Genomic DNA, 23,124 nt, shown 5'->3' with positions numbered 1-23,124 from the left:
CATGATCCTTGATTTAGTTTAACCCCATCCAATACGATAAAAGCGAAAATCCAAATGTATGCAATATAACAATGTGTATAAATATTATACATGATTATATTTATATACAATTTTGCATATGTATAAATTAAAAATAATTATTTTTTAATTTTTTCTTTATTTTAAAGATAATAATGGAACATAGTTAAATTTGAATCTGATCTGAGTCTAATTAAATTTTGGGTCAGGCTTGTACTGGGCTGTACTGGGCTTGGGTTTTTAAGCTTATTAACCGATACAATAAAGTGGGCTGCATTGGCACAACTTGTGGCCTAGACTCAAACTTGCATTATATGAATAAAATTTTAATATTTTTTATATATAATATATCTTGTTAATTTGTTGCAACTTTTTCATTATATTTTTCAAATTTTCTAAAAAAATCTTGCCAAGGATGCACCCACCACCTGGTCCGGCTCGAAATGACACTGTCCTGCCTGGGCTCATGCTGCGGGCTGTACCAGAGGTCCAGACTTCCCTTTTGAGTTTTGAGGGATTCCGGGCCAAGCAGACACGGCCCGCCCAGCCCGCGTGTTGGCCCGATACGGCTCGCTACAGTATGGTCGGCCCACATTATACATCTACGGATCTAGCTGCCTACGGCACGGCACTTTCCAGGTTTGCACAAGAGGTGGAATGGAAACAATGGGCGGTGAGCCGGTGACCCGGTGTCGCCTTTGGATTTACAGTCAACCAACTAATTAACCGTCCAAATAAAGAACCAGATGACGAGAGAGAGAGAGAGAGAGTAGTTGGAGATAAAGAGAAACACTTGGGAGTCGGAATTAGATTTTCTCGCATGTTTGGCTGGACGTGAAGCTAAGTTTGTTTAGTAACCTGAACTACCCTTTTTCTGGTTCTAATTTCTAATCTCCTCCCGTCGTCCGGTGTCTCTATTCTGTCCTCACTCGCGTGCTTTCTTTTTTACTCTAGTTTTTATCCTTCTCTCTCGACGATCCTTCTTGCTTGCTCTATCCGTGTGTTTCAGGCGAATCATACTATGTATTCCCGCGCATCTCTGACGAGATCTGCACTGTCAATCTGCAGAGTAGCCGGAACCCAATGGTTGAACTTGCGTCCATTTTTTAATCAAGCAGGAGGTTCAACTGCTGCTACTACTACTTCTTCATCTTCATCTTCTTCTTCTTCTTCTGTACCGGCGAGCTTGCTTACTAAGTCGACCATTAACGATGATAAACGAAGGGACTTTGTTTTCAGTTTGTTCTTGAAGTCTCTTTCAGGGATCGTTGTGGGCTCGGGTCTAGGATTTTGGTTGTGGTCTTCTTCTGCTGCTGCTGGAAATTCGTCAGTCTCTTTAGCTGATTTTTCACCAACAGTGGCTTCGGAGGACAAGCGGCACCCAGAGACTTTCCATGATGGGGGGAAAGAGAAGAACCCCAAGTTTCTTTTTGGAGGTATTTTGTTTTCTTCTAAATTTTCCACTTTCCGACTGTTTTATGTTCAGATGTAGTTCTTTTTCAATGTGGGCATGCCTACCGCTGTTGTAATATGTTCGAAGTTAGTAACTTCTGCATTTAATCAGTTCGGTAAATTGAGTGGGGAGTTTTGAAATCATAGCAGTGATGGATTATTGAAAGCAGGAGTTCTTTCCAGAACCTTCTTATTAGGGTTGGAAAATTGTTACGCTTATAATTGAATGATGCTTCTCCTTGAAACTGTTGGAATCCAATTACAGATAGCATCATCATCAACCTGACGCTGGGTCTATTTTCGAAGTTTTGAATGACATAAAAATTGCTTTTTTTAATATTTTTAATAACATTAGTTGTCATGGCTACTAGTTGATACTAGCCGCTTGCATTATGTACTAAATCAATAATTGAAATTGGTTGGCTGATTGCTCTGTTGGTGTGATTGTTCCTTAGCTGATAATCTCATCAGGGGAGGGGTTGGGAGGAATGAGTTGTTTTGTATTACATCAGATTGTTTGAAGTCATGGTATCCATAGGTTTTGTTAATACCAATGCCTTATTTGTTATTTACTGGTCTTGTTTGTTGTGCAGAGGCATATAGAAGGAAAGTTTTCTTTAACTATGAAAAGCGCTTAAGGATGACTGCTCCACCTGAAAAGGTAACAACTTCATAGAATTTCAATTATATGACCATGCAAGAACTTTTGCATTTTATATTATGTGAATATAAGCCTGAAAGGAAATACAACCAGTTATCCTTTCTCAAAGAAAAAAGAAGCCTGAAATGTTTATATTTTATCTTGTTCGTACTTGGTACATTTAAATGGCCTTTTCGTATAAATTGTTATTTTTCCCATATAATTGTTAGTTATGTTTGATCATTTAGCAAAAAGTAACAAAGATTCTTAGATTTGATCTAATCTACTCTTCGCTCATAACTTTTACTGTGTATAATCTATCCCCTCCTAAACTGATCTATTCCATTTTTTTCTTGGGCACAGATTTTTGATGTTGGATATTTGATGAGTAACTTTCTTGGGATTATTTATTAGTCTTCTGTTGCTTTCTTAGACTTTCTTAGTTTCTTAGATATTTTAGTTCCATTCTTTAGTAAGAAACAAAAGATGGGATAACTTACATCTCTTTCTTAAAGTTCAGGTTAGTATCAAAGCAACCTTCAGTCTAGGGACTGAATGCAGTCAAGACAACAAACCATATATAAAGTCATCAGCATTTACATAAAGAATTTCATGAATTAATGCTGAATGTTTTTTAATGATCAAAGTTATGCTTTTCTTGCTCTGTACAGGATGGCTTCTACCACTTATGTTATGGTTAGGGGCTTCTATGACATCATTAGTGGGATGGCTTCTATGTACAGGATGGCTTCTACCACTGAAAGTTGTACTCCTTGTTTGGGGAGTTGCTTTGTAACTGTTGGCCTGTTTTTCCTAGTTGTCTATGCAGTGTATTTTTACTTGGTTAATAATATATACCAGTTCATTATCAACAATACACACTGTTACAATCCATTTATCACATGTTGGTAGTATGGGATGCTAATGTGAGGTATCCCACATCGGTACTATGGGATGTTGTTGTGGGGTATATATGTGTTTGGGTTCCCTCCCTCTAACAGCTAGCTTTTAGGGGTGAGTTCTCCTAAAGCACATAACACACACACATTAGTAAGGTTTAGTTACATGAATGATATAATAAGGTGCCTGCTTTATCATTTATGTTGCCTAGATGGTTTCCGTGTGGCCCTTGTTGCCTAGAAAGGTGTCTTGTTGTTATAAATCAAGGTGTTTTGGTAAGGCACCCAACCAAGGGCACCTAGTCACCTAGGCAATGCCTTGACAAGTATGGCAAGAATATACACTACTTAGAGAAGAAAAGGATTCATGTACAGAGCCCCTATTTTATAGGGCTAACAAAGAGTTTTGATGGTTGAATTGATTTTATTTGTTCAGTATTTTTTTTTGATAATTAAGTGAGATATATAGCACTGAAAACCATGCAAAAGGCCCTAGCTGTTCAGATAAACAGTAGGAACAGTACAGAACTAGTCTTGAGCTGTCCATACAATAGACACATATAAAGGTACAGATCAACCCAAGGATGCGGCATACCCCAAGGAGTTTCCTCGCTGTTGAGCTATGATATATCAACTTGCCCTTCTCCCTCTATCACCACATCCCTCTAATACTGAAGTGCTAGCAATTTGAGGCCTTGAATAGCCACCATATTTCTGTTTTCTAGAAATTATCAATGCCCACAGTCCCTGAAAAATTTAGCAGAATTTTTCTTCTTTATCCCATACTACCTCTCCCACTTCTGAATCACCTGGGTTGTCTAAACAGCAACGATCATTTCCTTCCAGCTTCTGGAGGTAGCCAATTTATAGCAACCAAAGACTTCCAATTTGATACATTAGACACAACATACCATCCCCATATCAGGTCATCCATTTTGATGCCTTGAAATTCCTTACACACTATCACTGTGCGTATTTTTCACTTTGATCAGCTCAATTATGTGTCTACCTTAATTTCCTTATTTCCAAACAACCTTAAATTTCTTTCCCCCCATATTCTCAACAGAATAGCAGCTCTTGTACTGTACCATAACAACTTCATTCTTTAGTGTGACATCTCAAAACATCTTGTGAGAAGAGACCTATAATGTTTAGTGGTGCATTCCATTGTCTACATACTAGTGAGAAAAAAATGACTTCACATGTGGCAAGCAGATGGACAATAAAGATAAGAATTTAGTGATACTTTTGAGAGGATTCTGGTCATCATAAGTTCAAAAAACAGTGCAATACTTCTATAATCATGTTCCAATGCAATAGTCAATGTAGACATCCATATAAATTTGTGTGCTGGAAATTCCCGAAGTCCCTTTAACCCTCCCTAGTGATGTTCATATTTCATATTGCACTTTGATCATACAAAACATTTCAGAATGTCATATTACAACAAAAACATATATGAAGAAAGTTTAGTACAATAGCTTGGGATATTCCAACAGCCCAAGATACAAAAGATTTACACTAATGCCCAAAAAAGCTGATGCCTATTAACCCCCTGTTTTTCTAATGAATCTTCCTTCCCATTTACAGTTCTTCTAACCCAATTATAGGAGGTTTCTAACTCCCTTGCGAGACCTATTTCCCTGAAAACAGGCCTATATATCCAAGGAACTTTTTTTTTGGTGAAAAAATATCCAAGGAACTTGGCACTAGCCTTTTTTCCAAGTGGTTACTGATTAAAAAAAATGATAAGTAAAGCCTTCTAGTAGTGTTTTGCTTATGCCTGCCTTATTGATACATCTCTTCCACCTTGTATTTTTCCAGGTTTTTGAGTACTTCGCATCTTTCCACACTCCAGATGGAGAGGTTTTTATGACACCAGCGGACTTGATGCGGGCAGTTGTTCCTGTATTTCCTCCATCCGAATCAAATCTTGTTAGAGAAGGGTTTTTGCGAGGGGAGCGAAGTCCTGGCGAGCTGCACTGTGCTCCTTCAAAATTCTTTATGCTTTTTGATACTAATAGTGATGGACTTATATCTTTTGCAGAGTGAGTTGCCCATCTGTGACTTCTGTATTGCAAATATTAGATAAATAGGGTTTCAATTTTCCCATCGGACTGCTTCCAATCAAATTTCTTGGTCCTATATTATCAAGTTTTTGTCTTTCTAGAGATGTTTCAGGACCAATCCATTTATTATTTACTAGAACAGGTACATCTTTTTAGTTACACTGCTCAGCATCCCAGAATCAAGCTTCTCAGTGGCATTCAAAATGTTTGACCTTGACAACAATGGGTATGTATCTCATGCTTTGAAAATGTTTCATCTTCAATGTAATATCTTTCTCATGCTTCATCAAATATGGAGTAGAGGGGTAGTTTGAAATTATATACTTGGTATCTATGCCATATCCCTATGGATGCTGTTAGTCTGGCCACGTATATTGCACTTAGATGTCATAGGCCATTATTAATATCAATAACTGTATGATGCAATTATAAAAGTTTACTGTGTTTGGTAGCCCTACTGGAACTCTTACACATGAATTTATTTCAAAAAATGACTACTACCAGGCATAGATTCAATGAAACACTTAAGCTAGCTGGTTCCATGGTGTGGAACTAGTTCTTTAATGACTTACATGATAGAATAGTAAAAGCCTCTGACACACATGTGCCTCTTGATGAATTCCCAAACCAGTGGATATGATATGAATTTCATCTAATGTCTTTGAATTAAAAGGGTCTCAATTTCAGAGAATTTGTTTTTAATTCGCACAATGTTTTGCATGTAGACTGTAGAGGGGTGTGTACTGTAAATTTCTTTTTTGTCTTAGAACCTTTTTCTGTATCTCTATGCTTGTCTGTTAAAAGAATGTCTTGATTACTTGTTGAAAGGTGTCTAATCATTTCTTTCTGAGTTGTGAAGATGGTTTTTATTTGTTTCTATATCTAGCAGTTTCCTTGTACTCAATTTTGTTAATGCTCTTGGTGTTGATATGTTACATCCATTGACAGAGAGGTTGACAGGGAGGAGTTTAAGAAAGTCATGGCTCTAATGCGGGCTCACAACAGACAAGGGTCTCATCATAGGGATGGACTACGAACAGGGCTCAAAATTGGGAAGCCTGTTGAAAATGGAGGTCTATTGCCGAAATTCTTCGGCAAGGATGGAAAGTCATGTCTCCAACATGAAACATTTGTCAAGTTTTTGAGGGATTTGCATGATGAAGTATGTCCTCCTTTCTTCATCCTGTTTTGGTTCTTGAGCTAATTTGTGTCACTGGTGGATTGATGGCCTTGTTTGACATGGCATATTTGGGTACACCATATTTTCTCACAATATGATTACTCTTATTTTTTTTTTCAGAACAATTAAATCAAGTTCTTGGGGTTGGAAACAAGTTGCTTGGGAGTTTTTAACAAGATCTTTTCTTGTTTGTACCTGCTAAAATGTTTTTTTTTTTTTCTATTACAGTTAATTATTGCCAAGTTATTTTAACATGTAGAATGGAGGGGGTGACAAGATGCAATTTTTGGGAGGACTTTTGGTATTTAGATATGCTTTTCAAGATGGATTTCTATCATTATACCTAACAGCATAGCTTCCAACAGCCTGTCTGTATGTGTAGGGGTAAGGCTGCACACATCTGTCCCTCACCAGACCCCTCATCGGCTGGACCCTTGTGCACTTGGCTGCCCTTTTTCTTTTTCTTTTTTTACTTAACAAGATAGCTTCCAAAAGAGTATCTGTTTGGTAATGGTATGAGGTGATAATTAATGAGATAATTTTGGGTTTGCATTTTTGTCGCCATGTTAATTATTGGAAAGCTCAGGTCCTAGCAAATTTGTTGGTAAGGTTAAATAAATAAGGAATTTTCTCATGAAAGATGTAATTTCCTAGTAGATATTATTAGCTAAATAATGCAATCTGACTTTCATCAATGAATTTTATCCCTTGTTTTCAAGATAGTTGGTTTACATATACCCTCCGAGATGTCCTTTTATATGAATAGAAGTGTTGGGTAGGATCCTTATTTTAGGTCTTCTAGTTTTAAGAATTCTAGACATTGTTTTCTTGTAAAACTCATAGTGATTGCAGCCTTCACCTACTTCTATTAGGGTTTTAGTCAACAATGCACAGTTGAAGGGTTCCATGGAGGGTGTTTGCAATTATGAATTCATGACTAAGCATGGAAATAAAGTATGTAGCCAGAGGGGATTGGTCTTGTATAACCTACTTTTGTTGATGTGTTATCATCATATTGAAGGGCAAGAACAGGCATATATTTGAAGGGAAATCTAAGCCATGGAGTCTATGACTACATTAGCAGGGAAGATCCAGTTAATAATATTTTTCTAATGCATCCATTTGAAGGAATTCTGAGTGCTTAGATATGCTAGTTTTTCTATTGTTTTCAAATAGTATAGTGATGTATAGCAATATACATCTACATGCATCATACACTCTTACCAGTATCTTCTTGTATGTAGGGTACAGTTTCTTTCTTACATATTAATACAATTTATCTTTGTTTAAGACAAAAAGGCTTTGCTTTCTTTGAGGAAATATTAGATAAGGTGGGGTGATTGTTGCTTTCTACAAGGACCTATATTCGGCACATGAAACCTTAGGCCAAAATTGGATGGTATTGAATTTAAAAGAATCTCTGATGAAGACAAGAAAATCCTTAAAAGGAACTTTGAAGAATCTGAAGTGCTACTGGCTTTAAATGAATTAGAAGGGAAGAAGGTGCCAGGTCCTGACAGCTTCCTGATGGCATTCTGTAAGAAATGCTGGCATCCACTTAAGGATGAGTTCATGTTGGTCCTTCATGAGTTCCATGACCAGTCCAAGATATCTGTAGAAGCAAACAATACTTTTATCTCTTCAATTCCAAAGATTCAAGAAGGCTGTTACTTTGAAAGATTATAGCCCCATTAATTTGATCGGGAGCATAGACAAGCTTATAGCAAAACTTTTGGCCAACCAAACCAGGAAGGTACTGGGAAAGATCATCTCTCCATTACAAGGAGCATTCATAGATGGGCACCAGATTTTGGGTGGCTCTTTGATAGCAAATATTGATTCCAGAAGAAGGCAAGGAGAACTGGGGGTGATATTTGTCAATTGGACAGGGAAAAAGCATATGACCATGTCCAGTGGAGCTTCCTAGACTATTTATTACAAACAATGGACTTTGGTGTCCAATGCAGGAAGTGGATTCACCCATGTCTATCATCAGCCAGATTCTCAATTTAGTGAATGGTAGTTCTAGAGGCTTCTTTGAAAGTGGGAGCGGCCTACGACAAGGCGACCTGCTCTCACCTTTCTGTTTTTTTTGGTAGTTTCTCTCACCTTTCTTATTTATCATAGTGACAGAGGCACTAAGTATGATGATCAGTGAGGCTGCAAAAGGTGATCATATTCAAGGCTTCAGAGTAAAAGAAGATAGCAATGCAGTTACCATTACTACATTTGCAGATGATACCATCATCTTTTCTTGAGCCAGGTGTTCTGATTTGCTATTCTTAAGATGTTTATTGATATGCTTTGAAGCAGTATCTGGCTTAAAAGTTAGTCTTCAGCAGAATGAGTTGTTGCCTGTGGGGGATGTCCTCAATATTGTTGAATTAACTGTTATTCTCGGGTATGGGAGTCTATTACTCTCTTCCACATACCTGGGACTCAGTTTTCAAGGCGCCAAGGTGAGGCTAGGTGACAGAGGGGGTGCCTTGTCGCCTAGGCGATGGATTTATTTATTTAAGTAAAAGACATAGATCCTAGGGTAGTTCCCTAGGTACCATAACCATATTTCCTTAATAAATAATTATTCATAATTTTCATAAGAAAAGTATAAAGTTCATGTTAAAGTATAGAAAATCAACATATTTGTAGAGAGGATGGGCCGAATGGCCCATAGGCTGTTCTGATTTCTTTATGTCTCTTTTCTTTTTGTTAATGAGCCTTTATGTTTCTTGTTTAATTAAATTAATTGCCCAATTAAGGGCCTACTTGTAATTAAAGAAAATTTGTAATTATTTTTAATGAAAAGATTAGGGAAGGGAGAGATGTTCGAACAACTCTTCTCCCAAAACCCTATTACAGCCGATTTCTTCTTCTTCTTCTTCTTCTTCTCTCTTTGCTGCTGATATCTACCTTACTTTCACACCTTTTAAATCAGTCCTCTTATTCTTTTGGAATGTTTTTCTTCTTGGTATCAGAGCGGGTTCCTTTCTTCTCCTTTTTCTTCATTCTTTTTTTACCATATATAGTGTGTATGGAGAGCTGAATCAAATGAGTGGTTGAAGAAAGTATTCAGCCCAGTTGGTAGTGGTCTTTTGGAGAAAAGGTTCCTATCGTGTTCATTGTAGAGAGACTGGGCCGAATGGGCCCTAGCCCATTTGTGTCTTTCTAATTGGTTCTTTCTTGTTTTGTTTTTTCTTATTGGGCCTTTAGCTCTTGTTTATGTTTTCTAAGCATAGTGCTGATGTGGATGCCTATTTAAGGGCAATCTTGTAAATTATGTAACTTAAGCAAGTTTATTAAAAAGGATTAGTGGTAGAAAGAGGAGATTGTCGAACTCCTCCTTTCTTTCTCTTTTCTTCTCCAATCTTCCTTCTTCTTCTTGCTGTCTCCTTCTTATTCCCTAATTTCTTTTGCTTTATTCTAAAATATTCTACTAATTTTATTGGTTTGAATCACATCTTGGTATCAGAGCAGGTTTCCCTTTTGTTTTTCCCCTTTTTTTCTTTTTTTTTCTCATACACTTTTTTTTTTTTCTAATTGAAAGGTGTATGGAGAGATAAATTGCTGATTATTCAGAGATCTTGTTTGCCTAGTTGGTAGAGGGTTTGGAGAGTCAGAATCTGGCCGAAGATTGTCAAGAAAGTGGGACTGCAGATTTTTTGCCCAAAACCCTAGCCGACTAGAGATTTTCCAGTTACGGGTTGAAGAGGCTGTTTGGGTGTGGCGCTCAAGGCTTGGAGGGTTCCTTTTTATCTCCAAAAGTGGGTGGCTATAGTTGGAAGTGGTTTGGATAGCTCTGGTTTGAGCAGATACCTCTTCTCTCTTTTTCCCCGGAGGCCAAGTACGGTGAAACCCTAGTTTTGGGACTTTTGAGTCCTTGACTGACCTTAAGTTAGGTCTATAAAGGTTAAAAACATTGTTTTTTGATTTTCGTTTGATTGATGGAGCAATCTGGAAGTGAGGTGAAGCAGATCCTGGTGTTGGGGGTTGGTCTTGTAGATTCTTTTTTGACAGGAGTGACTACAATTAAACTTGACGGAACAAATTACCTTGCTTGGGCACAATCTATTAAGATCCATGTCCGTAGTAGAGGTAAATTAGGGTTTCTAACGGGTAGTAAGGCGATGCCAGATGAGACTGATCCTACATATGAGAAATGGATACAGGATAACTACATAGTTATTGGGTGGTTGGTAAATTCTATGCAGCCCCATATAAGATTTGTGGATGACTTCAGCCAAGGAGATTTGGGATAGTGTGACAGAGACATACTCTTAGAAATTAAATGTTGCAAGGGCCTACAAACTAAGGAGTGATGTGAAGAATTTAAGACAGGGGGAGAAGAGTGTGGCTGTCTATTATTCGATGTTGAAGTCACTATGGTAGGAGTTAGATGTTATGGAAGCATTTGTATGGAAAAGCAACAAAGATGCTGAAACTTTCAGGAAATTTGTGGAAAGAAACATAGTGTTTGAGTTCCTTACAGGACTCAATCTTGAATTTGATATTACAAGGCATAATATCTTGGCCAAGGATGAAGTGTCATTTGCACAGGCATACTCTATGGTGAGCAGTGAAGAGAGCAAGCGACAGGTACAGCTACAGACCCCACCTCCTCTAGAACATTTTGCACATGTTGGAATAAAACCAAAGGGGCTAAATGAAAAAAAGGAGGTGATATGGGAATATTGCAAGAAGCCGAAACATACTAAGGATTCTTGTTGGAAGCTTCATCTAGATCTTCTTCCTAAGAGGTGTTGGAACAACAACTTTAAGAAGGGTGGTTAGTCTGAAAAACCCAAGAATGCAAATGTTGCTATAGTGTCTGAATGTGAAGAAAAAATTGCTGTGGAATAGTTGGCAGCAGTGAAGGCAGAATTTGAGAGATATGGGAAGTTGATAAATCACTTGGGAGTGTACTGTTGCATCTTCCTCCTCTGGCACCCCCTCTACATCCGCGTTTGCCCATTCAGGTATTCGTGCTTTTGCAACTCATGCTACAACCAGTGTTTTAAAACGCAGAGGCGTGACGCGAGGTGTTCCACTACCTAGAGGCGTGAGGTGTAGTTTAGAACGCAAGAGGCGTAAGCCTCCCGAACACAAGGAGGCGTAAGCCTCCTTAGGAGGAGGGGGGTTAGGAGCAGGATGAAGAGGGAGGGGGATCTCATTTTTTCTTTATTTTTAATAAAAATCTTTTATATTAAGAAGAATAAAGATGCATAACATTAGTTGAAAGGGGGGGGGCGGGTCTTGTCGAAGCAGAGCAAGACCCCCCTAACTCAAGAAAAAGAAAAAAACAAATTGGGTTGCATCGAAAAGGGGGCGGGGGGGTTTGGGGGGCGAAGCCCCCCAGTCGAAGGGGCAGGGGGCAAACAACTTTCTTTCCCCTTATCTTTTCTTCTCTTCCCTTTCCTTTCCTTTTCTCTTTTTTTCTTCTCTTTCTTTTTCTTTCCCTTCCCTTTCTTTCCCTTTCCTTTGCTTTCCTTTTTTTTCTTTTTTCTTTTTTTTTTCTATCTTTTTATATTAGTTGTGCATGAGGCGTACGCCTCTAACACGCCTCATGAAAAAAGCGCAAGAGGCGTACGCCTCAGAGGTGTCAGCGCCTCTGGCATACGCCTTGGGGCGTTTTGGGACGCCCTGGAGGCACACCTCCAGGCATATGCCTCCCATGCCTTTTAAAACACTGGCTACAACCTCGGGTAATCGAAGAATCCTTTGGATCATAGAATCTGGTGCATTAGACCATATGACTAGCATACCCAATCTTTTTTGTTCATACCAGCTCCTCTCGAGTAGAGAGAAGATTTCTCTTGCCGATGGGTCTCTTTCTCCCATCTCTAACAAGGGGAATATTAAAGCCTCTGACTCACTTGTATTATCCTCTATCCTTCATGTTCCCAAATTTAGCACTGACCTTTTATCTGTTAGTAGTTTAACAAAATCAATGAACTGCAACATAACCTTCTTTCCTACTTATTGTGTTTTTTAGAACCTGAAGTCTTAGAGGACGATTGGGAGTGGGCATGAGGCGAATGGGATATACTTGCTAGATGTCTCTGATCAAAGTCCTGGATTACCTAGTGGAGTTGCTTTGGAGTCTGTTTTATCAGAGTCAGTTAATAGAGTCATGATATGTCATTTTAGATTTGGTCATTTGTCTTTTTCAGCTTTGAGTCATTTGTTTCCAGAAATGTTTAAGTTAATATCCCTATCGAGTCTTTATTGTGAGTCATGAGAACTTGCAAAACATTGTAGACAATCTTTTTCAGTGAGTAATAAAAGATCTGTTTCTTCTTTCCATATTGTGCACTCTGATGCGTGGGGGCCATATCATTTACCTGCTTTGGGGGGCTACAAATATTTCATTCTTTTCATTGATGATTTCTCTCGTTACACATGGATTTATCTTTTGAAATCTCGGGATGAAGTACCAAATATTGTACAAAAGTTTCATGAACTTATACTTACCCAGTTTAACACTCCGATCTGATAATGCAAAGGAATATTTTGAGAAGAGTCTCTCCTCCTACTTTGATACCTTTGGAGTTATTCAATAGAGTTCCTGTTCTTACACTCCTCAACAAAATGGAGTGGTAGAAAGGAAAAACAGACATGTGGTTGAGGTTGCGTGGAACCTCCTTTTTGCTTCCCATGTTCCTGTTAAGTTTTGGGGTGGTGCTGTCCTTACAGCTACATACTTGATAAACTAAATGCCTTCTCGGGTTCTTGGGTTTAAAACTCCCTTTAGCTTGCTTTCCCCAAATGAGGATCTCTTCTCTCTTCCTCTCAGGGTGTTTGGGTGCATTGCTATGTCCATGTTCACAGTCATCAAAGACATAAGTTTGAGCCCAAAGCACACAAGTGTGTCTTTTTGGGATATGCCTCCACACAGAAGGGGTACTGCTGTTTTGATCCAGTTCGTGGCACTCGCTTTGTTTCTAGAGATGCCACATTTGCAGAGTCTGCTCCTTTCTTTGGTACTTCTCTTGAGGGGGAGCATTCAAACGAGTTGTCTGCATTGTCACCATCTGTTGCTCTTTCAATTCCCATCAAATCTTCTTTAGAGTCTCCTCCAGTTGAGTCATCTATCCCTACTCCCCCTCCTCCTCTTGCTCATTCCCCTACTTTCTTTCCCATCCTATTATCCAGAGGTGGTACCAGAGACAAAGACTCAGAGACATGAAAGTTGTTTCCACGCCTTCAGATGTGCCTCTTGCTCCTCCCATCACTACTGAGGTAACAGGTCAGCTCTCTTCTACCACTTCGGATACCTTCCTTGACCTTGATCTCCCTATTGTCCTTTGCAAAGGCAAACGGAAATGTACAGCTCATTGCATTTCCAAACACCTGTCCTACAGCCTTCTTTCCCCTTCCTACTATTCCTTCCTTGCCTTTGTTTCCACACATGTAACTCCCAGATCTATCCCATATGGCTTGTTCAAACTAGAATTGAGAGATGCTATGATGACTGAACTAGATGCTTTGCATAAGAACAATACCTGGGAAATTGTGGATTTGCTCGAGGGAAAGGAACCGGTTGACTGTAAGTGGGTGTTCACTATTAAGTATCATTCTGATGGTACTGTTGAGAGATAAAAGGCCCGTTTGGTTGCTAAAGGATATACTCAGATGTATGGTATTGACTACTTAGAAACTTTTGCCCCAGTATCCAAGATGACTTCAGTTCGAGTTTTGCTATCTTTAGCTACTACTTTTGATTGGCTTCTTCATCAGTTTGATGTAAAGAATGCTTTTTTGAATGGGGACCTAAATGAAGAGGTCTATATGTCTTTACCTCCAGTGTATGGGAAGGAGATGCAAGGAAAGGTCTGTAAACTGAAGAAGTCTCTTTACGGCCTTAAGCAATCTCCTAGAGCCTGGTTTGATGGATTTCGGGCTGCTCTTGTTGCTTTTGGGTACACAGACTCGGTCGGATCATACTTTGTTTGTTAAGAGGAGAGGTTCCTTAATGTCCCTCCTGATTATCTATGTTGATGATATTGTAGTTACAGGTAATGATACTCAGGAAGTTGTTCATCTCAAGAGTTTTCTTAACACTGAGTTTGAAATTAAAAACTTGGGAGAACTCAGATATTTCTTGGGAATTGAAGTTGCCAGATCTAAGGATGGTATCTTCATTTCTCAGCAGAAGAATGTTCTTGATCTCCTTGTAGAGACCGGGAAATTGGGGGCTCGACCTGCTTCTACTCCTATTGACCTAAATCATAAGTTGTCAGCGACTGAAGGTGAATTGTTGCCTAATAAGGGAGTGTTCCAGAGATTGGTCGGGAAGTTACTATACCTTTGCATGACTTGGCTAGATATTTCCTATGCAGTTAGTGTAATCAGCCAGTTTATGCATTCTCCCGGAGATACACATTTAGCAGCTGTTGAGAGAGTTCTGTGCTATCTAAAAGGGACTCTAGGGAAAGGTATCTTGTTTGCTAAGCATGGACACATGAAGTTGGAAGCATACACTGATACTGATTGGGCCGGGTGTATTGATGATAAGAGGTCTACTTCAGGTTACTGTGCTATGGTAGCGGGGAACATTGTAACATGGAGGAGTAAGAAGCAATCTGTAGTGGCAAGATCTTCAGCTGAAGCGGAGTATAGGGCAATGACACATGGAGTTTCTGAACTTTTGTGGGTGTGATCACTTTTAGATTAATTGGGTATAGACTGTGAGAAGCCAATGATGTTATATTGTGACAACCAGGCTGTTATCAACATTGCACACAATCCTGTTCAACATGACAGAACTAGGCACATTGAAGTTGACAGGCATTTTATACGAGAGAGAGTTGCCTCAGGAGAAGTCTATCTACCATTTGTTGCTTCTGAAGAACAATTGGCTGATGTTTTGACAAAAGGTGTTCCTAAAGGAAATCTGGCTCATTATATAAGCAAGCTGGGCATGATGGATATCTATGCTCAGCTTGAGGGGGGAGTGTAGAGAGACTGGGCCGAATGGGCCCTAGCCCATTCGTGTCTTTCTAATTAGTTCTTTCTTGTTATGTTTTTTCTTATTGGGCCTTTTCTTTATGGGCCTTTAGCTCTTGTTTATGTTTTCTAAGCATAGTGCTGATGTGGACGCCTACTTAAGGGCAATCTTGTAAATTATGCAACTTAAGCAAGTTTATTAAAAAGGATTAGTGGGAGAAAGAGGAGATTATTAAAGTCCTTTCTTTCTCTTTTCTTTTCCAATCTTCCTTCTTCTTCTTGTTGTCTCCTTTTTCCCTAATTTCTTTTGCTTTATTCTAAAATATTCTACTAATTTTATTGGTTTGAATCACATCTTTCATTATTCTGACAGTCCTTGGAGTTTTTGCCCAAAACCCTAATCAGCTAGAGAATTTTTAATTGCGGGCTCCACATGAAGCTTCACCTTGGTGCTCAGTGATTGAAGGGGTTCTCTTTCTTTATATTGAAGACCGATTCAAGTTTTGTGCAGTTCTGTGAAGCCTACAGGGAGCGGCTGCAATTTTCTTATTTCTCCTAGGTTTCGGGTGAGATGCAACTGGCAGATAAGACTTCATGGAGGTTGGTACTTGGTGTTTGCCTTTTCCTGTCTTCCTTGTTTATCATTTGAAGTTGTTTGAGGAAGTTGGATGTCTCCAGAGTTGAGAATAAGTGTGGCGCAGAGTCCAGATAGGTTTCAGGAGCACCCGTAGACTTTATTGGCTATGACCACAATCAAGCTCGACGGGACTAACTATCTAGCATGGTCACAATCAGTGAAGATACATGTTTGTAGTAAAGGCAAGTGGGGGTGTATCTCTGGGAGCAAGAAAGCACCACCGGAAGATGACCCATCTCATGAGAAATGGTTGCAAGAGAATTACACTGTTATTGGATGGTTAGTGAATTCGATGCAACCACAAATCAGTCAGCACTACTTATGGATGAATTCAGCTAAGGAAATATGGGATAGTGTTGCTGAAACCTATTCACAAAAACTGAATATGGCCATGGCATATAAGTTAAGGAGTGATGTGAATAATCTAAGGCAGGGGGAGAGACCTTTAGCAGTATACTTCTCAATGCTGAAATCCTTGTGGCAAGAGATAAATCTAATGGAAATAGTTGTTTGGGAAGGCACAAATGATGTTGAGACATACATAAAATTAGTTGAGAGGAATAGGGTTTTTGAATTCTTGATAGGGCTGAATCCAGAGTTTGATATTACCAGACAGAATATCCTAGCTAAGGATAATGTATCTTTGTCTCAGGCTTATGCCATGGTGAGCAGTGAAGAGAGCAGAAGGCTGGTCCAGGTTCAAGGGACTATCCCAAGTGACCATTTTGCTAATATGGGCTTGAAACCTAAGATGACTACAGGTAGTTCAGGTGGTTCAAGGAAGAAGGAGGTTATATGTGAGTACTGCAAGAAACCCAAACATACAAAAGATAAATGTTGTAAACTTTATCCAAAACTTCTTCCACCTCATTTTCAAAAGAAGGTTGATAGTGGGAAGTCAGGAAGTGCCAACACATCCACAGTCTCAAATAATGACAGGTGTTTCATAGATAAGAGGAATTTACCTGGGTAAATGGCTGGATAGAAAATGAATGGGGCCTAGAAACAAAAACATTTCAGGCATTTGTTTTTTGTTTTTTTTTGCACAATGTGTATACATCAAGGGAATTTAGTTTGGGTCTGGCATTTGTTTACTTTGTCTTACGCAGCCTGTACATGCTCATTACTTCCTGTTACTAATGCAGACAAACCGGCTAAGATTCTCAGATATGGATGTCAATATTAATATAGATTCATGAGAGGGGAGTTAGAATTCCTTTTCCCACATCTAGGACAATTTCGATTGAGTACTTCATCTAATGTGCTTGATTCCAGACTTCAGTTTTTAATTTTAGGGGCCGTTTGCTAGCTGCCAAATTGGTTGGGTTAAATTGTTTATTGGTCTGCCTTTCAGTGGATAAAACAATTATATATAAAGTATTCATGACATATTCAGCAGTAAAGTAGGCAATCCAACATGAAATTCAGTAATTAGAGTTCAAGCCTTACTTGATTGCTTACAACTGTAGGACAAGCTAATAAGCAGTTGAGTCCATCCAATTCAGTTGGTGTTATCGAATGGCCCCTTGATGTCTTTTCAAACTCTATCAAATGAATGAAACTTTTTATTACAAAGCATCCTTAAGGTTTATTAAAATATACCATTTATATCCTTTGTCAAAAGAAAAGATAATGTCATTGGGGGCTAAGAAAATTGAGAAAGTTGGGCTGGAATATATTCTTTTTCTTTTTCTTTTTCTTTTCAGAAGGGCTGGAAAGTATTCAAGTACTACCTAGATGAGTCATAGGATGTCCACATATGCATGTATTATTCTACTGGGCCAACATGCTTCCATAGAACTTTTTTTTTATCAGAAATGGTGACTTTCATTAGAAAAATTAATAAAGTACACTGTCACCACCCAAGAAAAGGGTGTTGACTCTTAGAAGAGAGATTTCATATTACAGAACAGCCCAAAACAAGTTCTCCCTGAAAGTTCCTTGTTTCACAAGGGTTTTGGCTGCTAATCCATTAGCTTATCTCCTTGTCCATCTGAATCGTACCCCAATCTCCCTTGCTAAGCAAGTTACTTCTCTCATGAGTTGACGATGTGGTCAGACCCCCAAGTTATGTGATCGCACCCACCCAATTAATAATTTAGAGTCTCCTTTGCCTCAATCTGGTTTAGGCCCCATTGCTTAGCCAACCTTAATCCTTGGAGTAGGGCCAAAATCCCTGCTCTGAAAGAGTCTCCAACACCTATTGGACCAGAGTACAATGCAATCAATTTGCCTTCCCTATCTCTGAAGGCTCCTCCCACTTAGAGGGACCTGGGTTGCCTAAAGAGCTTCCATCAAAGGAGGGGTCCACTGTTCTTTTATGATAGACCTTACTGAAGAAGAGCTTGCCACACTGTTCCATCCTCTATACAAGTCCTCAGCTGAATTGTCTTTAAATAATGGAGAAGATTTGAGCCAATGTATAACCTTGGTAGTTATGCGATCAATGACCTGCTCCTTAGATCTTTTCAACTCCTTAAAAGATCCTATTGTTTATTTCTTCCCAAATTGACCACAAAACAGCTACTCTTGTCGCTCTCCACATTGCTCTTCCTTGCTACATTCAAAGGAGGGGTCCACCTACAACCAAAAAGAGAAGAAAACCAATTCCAAACAAAGGAAACAAATGGACAGGATATTAGTAAGTGTGAAATTGTCTCACCACATTCCAAGTAGAGGATACACACATGGGGTGAGAGGCAACAATTCGACCTTCTTTTTTGAAGCATGTCAAGGTATTGATTTTCTGGAGCACCACCTCCCAACAAAAGGCCCTAATCTTTTGGGGTGCAAGGTTGCACCAAACCTCCTTTGTTGGAAAGAAACCTGCCAATGGCTTGAAGAAGAGCAATGTAGAAAGAAACACTAGTAAAAGTCCAAAAGGGGAAACTGACCAAATTCTGCTATCCAGGCAGGACTGATCTAGGAACACACTGTTAAGAAGGGCAATCAGATCATCAACCATTCACATTTCAGATTCCCTCAACCCCCTTCTCAATCCCAAATCCCAAGAATTATCATTTAGGTAGACAGAGGGAATTGTTTTTACTTTATTCAGTGAGAGGGAATAGATGGATGGGAATCTGTCTTTGAGGGAGATATCCCTGAACCAGACATCTTCCCAGAAGCGCACTTTATTTCCTGCACAAGCATCAAATCTGATATATGGGAGAAAGGAGGGCAAAACGCCATGGATAGCTTTCCAAGGAGAAGATGCCCTAGGGTCAATACCAGCATCCCACCTTTTTTCTGCCAATTCATGCATACTCACTATCACTTTGTGCCACAAGTTGTCCTATTCCAGAGGTAGTCTCCACAACCACTTCCCCAACAAAGCTATGTTCCTTAGCTTTATGTTTCCTATGCCCAACCCTCCACTATGTCTACTCCTAGATACCACCTCCCACTTCACTAAATGCTCTTTCTTTGTATCCCCTGGTTCCCACAAAGTCCCTCATTAATTTCTCCAATTTGTTGGCCACACTAGTAGGGATTTTGAAGGTAGAGAGGTAGTAAATTGGCAAGTTTGCCAAAGTTGACTTTATTAGGGTAATTCTTCCTCCCAAAGAGATGTAATTCCTCTTCCATCTTGATAGCCTCTTTGAGAACCTCTCCAAGACTGGGTACCAAAAACTTTCTGATTTTGGCTTCTCCCTAAAGGTAATCCTAGATATTGTAGCGGCCACTCACTAGTCTCACAACCCAACACTCTAGCAAGGTTTCCCACCTCTTCTTCCAATTTATTTACCCCGGCCACACAACTCTTTCCCAATTTATTTTGAGATTAGAGGCCCTTTCAAAATGAGTCACCAAACTTTTTAGATTAATTAAGTCCTCTTCTTCCCCTTCACAGAATACAATAAAGTCATCCACAAACTGCAAGTGTGTCACCACCACTGCATCCCTCCCGATTCTCCAGCCTCTAATCAAGTTATTAGAATCAGCCCTAGCAATCAGATCACTTAAGATGTCAGCTACTAAGGTAAAGAGAATGGGGAGATGGGATCTCCTTGTCTAAGGCCTCTCTTTTTTTGGGAAAGGTAATGTAATTTTATTCAGCACAGAGAAACAAAAACAAACTGCAATTCAGACCCAAGAAGGCAGTCTGAACTGCAGCAGGGATTACAATCTCCATCAGGAGCAAGACTGAAACAAAATGGGCAAGCTAAGATCTCTAAACTCCCCAGAAATGGAAATCCAAGAAATCAGCTTACCCACAACTCTCTGAATTACACCATCAAGACCCTTAGACCTATTACAGAAGACTCTATTATTCCTTTCAGCCCAAATGGACCACAGAATAGCAGCTGGGATTGTCTTCCACATTAGCTTCCCTCTCTTACTTAGCCCCTTCAACTTCCAGCTACAAAGGTGTTCCTTAACTGATCTCGGCATGACCCACTTAGCACCCAAAGCTTTAAGAAAATGCATCCAAATCTGAGAGAACGGACAATGAAGACATAAATGCTCTGTAGTTTCTGCAGAAGTCCCACAAAGAACACAATTTGAATCCAGAATTGGAACCTCTCCTCAACAGGTTAGACCTGGAAAGGCATTTGTCAAGGACCATCATCCAAACCAAGAAATTAGATTTTGAGGGGCTCACAGGATTCCAAATCCGAGTAGCTGGGAAATCAGACTGCCCCATGGTACATAATTTAGCAGCCATGGAGACTTCACAGAAAAAACACCATCCGGCTTCCATTTCCAGCACCACATATGATCCCCAAGCACATCAATCTTCTGATTATGAAGAAGAGTCATCAGCTCCAAGAATTCATCCAGCTCCCAATCAAACAAATTCCTCATTAAGAGAGGGGACCAAGACACTGTCAAGCAAAGAGAAGTAATCAGCCACAGTAGCCTCTTGGTTGACAGCACATCTAAAAAGATAAGGGAAGGAACTAGCAAGGGGGCCTTCCAAACACCCTTTATCCTTCCAAACACCACAGTAGCCTCTTGTCTAAGGCATCTCTTAGGCAGGAAGAAATCTCTAGCTACCCAATTAACCAAAATGGAATAGTGACAGGAGGTAATACAACCCTTTATCCACTTACACTACCTCAATCCAAAGCCACTATGCTTCAAAACTTCTAGAAGAAAATCCCAATCCACCAAATCATAGGCTTTCTTTATATCAAGTTTGCAGACCACACCTTTCTCCTTTTTCCGACCCTTGTAATCCACACATTCCTCTTTAGGCCTTGGATAACTTAGACAAGCAGATATTTGTAAAATATTTGGCATCCCAACCAGGTTGGCCTGTTTATGATTTGATCAATGATTTAAGGGTGCAATTGAAACATGTGCTTTGAAATTTGTTTTGAATTTCTACTTGTCTATTCTTTCAGTCATCATTACCAAATTTTGGTTTTATGATTTGCAATACATAATCTCTCTTCATTGTGCTTTCTATAGTTTTGGATGTTAAATTATCTCTACTAATTTTTTACAGATTTTGCTTTTGGAGTTCGCACATTATGATTACAAGTTACGGGGAACAATATCAGCAATGGATTTTGCCTTGTCAATGGTTGCATCTGCTGATATGAACTATATAAACAAATTTCTTAATAGGGTTGATAAATTGAACCATGAACCACAACTTAGGGATACCCGCATTACATTGGAGGAGTTCAAGAATTTTGCAGAGCTACGTAAACAATTGCAGCCATTGTCATTGGCAATTTTCAGTTATGGGAATGTAAATGGTTTGTTGACAAGGAAGGATTTCCAGCGAGCTGCATCCCAGGTACTACCACCACCACTCCAGTCATTCCTCTATATTTTCTCATCTTTTACGGTGTGGAAGAAAGAAAAAAGAAAATCTAAAAAGGGATTTACTTGGTTGAAAGGGAAACCAAAGTGGATAAGAAAATTTAAGATAAAATAGTAAGGTAAATTTTCTTTTTGGTCTCTTTTAGGCCTCATTTGCTTTTCAGCAAGTTACTTACCCGGGTAAGTACATTTACCCATTATTAAAAGGGGCAATTTTGTCCCGTCCAAGTGTTGGTAACTTTTCCCTCTAGGCGGGAAAGTTACTTGCTCACTTGGGAGATGGGTATCACTTACCCAGGAAAATAAATTTTCCGTATACCCCACATATATCTGAAAAAGAAAACACCATCTTGGTCAAATGGGACCAAAATCCCATCGATCAACTTTCCCCCTCTCAAAATCCAAAAAACGAATGGTCCCTTATTTTCTCTCCTAAAATGTAAGACAAATCCAAGGAAAGTGGTATGGCAATGTTGATAGAAACAAAGTTGTAAAGTTGAAAAGCTTACCAAGTTATGGTTTGACTGGTTTAACCAATGGATACATTGTTTAACACATAAAAAGTGCTAAAGCCTGGGCCCAGAAAGTTCACTCAGTCACATATCACTTGTTCAACCAACCACCAGGTCAGATACTAATGATAACACTGCAATGTAGAGTGAGAGGAAGCAAAATGGGCAATGTAGAGTGAGAGGAAGCAAGATGGGCCTAATTCTGTCATAAAAACGAAACCTATATTTTCTTTTTTATTCTCCATTTTTTCGCAGTGTTAGTTCCTGGAATTTGTTTTCCTCCTGTAAACGGGTCATCTCTTCTAATTCCTAATGAAATTGTCTTCTGGTACCAGGTATGTGGTGTCTCTCTTTCTGACAATGTGGTTGACATCATTTTTCATGTATTTGATTCAAATCGTGATGGGAGTCTAAGTTCAGATGAGTTTGTAAGAGTTTTACATAGACGGGAAAGGTATTTAGGGCAACCCATGGAAGCAGGTGTCGTGGGATTGTTGTCTTACTGGATGAGATATGCAAGGGACTGTTCTTTTGCAGGGATCCTTTCTTCTATATCTCGTTAACTGATTCTTGACCTCAAGGCTTACTGTGATATTCGAATTTATGGCATCAAGATTTCGATGACTTTGAAATGACTGTACAGTGTGGGTGCTGGGTTTTCTCTCCAACAAAAGTTGGCCGAGGAATTTCGAATTTGTGAGATTGCTTATGGATGACCAAATTTACCATTTCTTATTCAGGAGTGTCTTGATGGATCAGCACACCTAGAAGAAACTTTGCTACTAACGAGGATTTGTCATTTGTAGTCTCTACATTGAGTCGTGCAGTGGAAGTATGTCTGCCCTAGAAATCTCTTTGACTTGCAACCTGACTGTACAGTTTGACATTTGTACATATTTTCCCAACCTTTAACTGTAGAAACTTGTCTATTTCTGTAACATTGTGATGCCCAACACACTTCCTAATAAAATTCCTTTTCCTATTTGAAATTTTAAA

General features: G+C 39.2%; 1 protein-coding gene across 1 annotated transcript; it reads left to right on the top strand.

Moving 5' to 3' along the window:
• Positions 1 to 722: 722 nt before the first annotated feature.
• Positions 723 to 23,124, top strand: LOC104592569 (calcium uptake protein, mitochondrial-like). The gene is made up of 7 exons (XM_010252011.3): positions 723 to 1,454; positions 2,064 to 2,131; positions 4,834 to 5,057; positions 5,221 to 5,304; positions 6,027 to 6,240; positions 21,294 to 21,590; positions 22,464 to 23,124. The coding sequence occupies exons 1-7, from the start codon at positions 1,040 to 1,042 to the stop codon at positions 22,689 to 22,691; spliced, it is 1,530 nt and encodes a 509-aa protein (XP_010250313.1). The 5' UTR covers positions 723 to 1,039; the 3' UTR covers positions 22,692 to 23,124.

This window comes from Nelumbo nucifera, chromosome 8, assembly GCF_055504915.1.
Source record: "Nelumbo nucifera cultivar China Antique chromosome 8, China Antique-T2T, whole genome shotgun sequence".
Taxonomy (NCBI): domain Eukaryota; kingdom Viridiplantae; phylum Streptophyta; class Magnoliopsida; order Proteales; family Nelumbonaceae; genus Nelumbo; species Nelumbo nucifera.
This window is presented reverse-complemented; position numbering and strand designations above follow the sequence as displayed.

Bases quoted from the DNA above. Each gene is read 5' to 3' on its own strand.
- LOC104592569 (XM_010252011.3), top strand. From the start codon at position 1,040: ATGTATTCCCGCGCATCTCTGACGAGATCTGCACTGTCAATCTGCAGA. The intron at 2,132-4,833 runs GTAACAACTTCA...GTATTTTTCCAG, and splicing joins TGACTGCTCCACCTGAAAAG to GTTTTTGAGTACTTCGCATC. The intron at 6,241-21,293 runs GTATGTCCTCCT...AATTTTTTACAG, and splicing joins TGAGGGATTTGCATGATGAA to ATTTTGCTTTTGGAGTTCGC.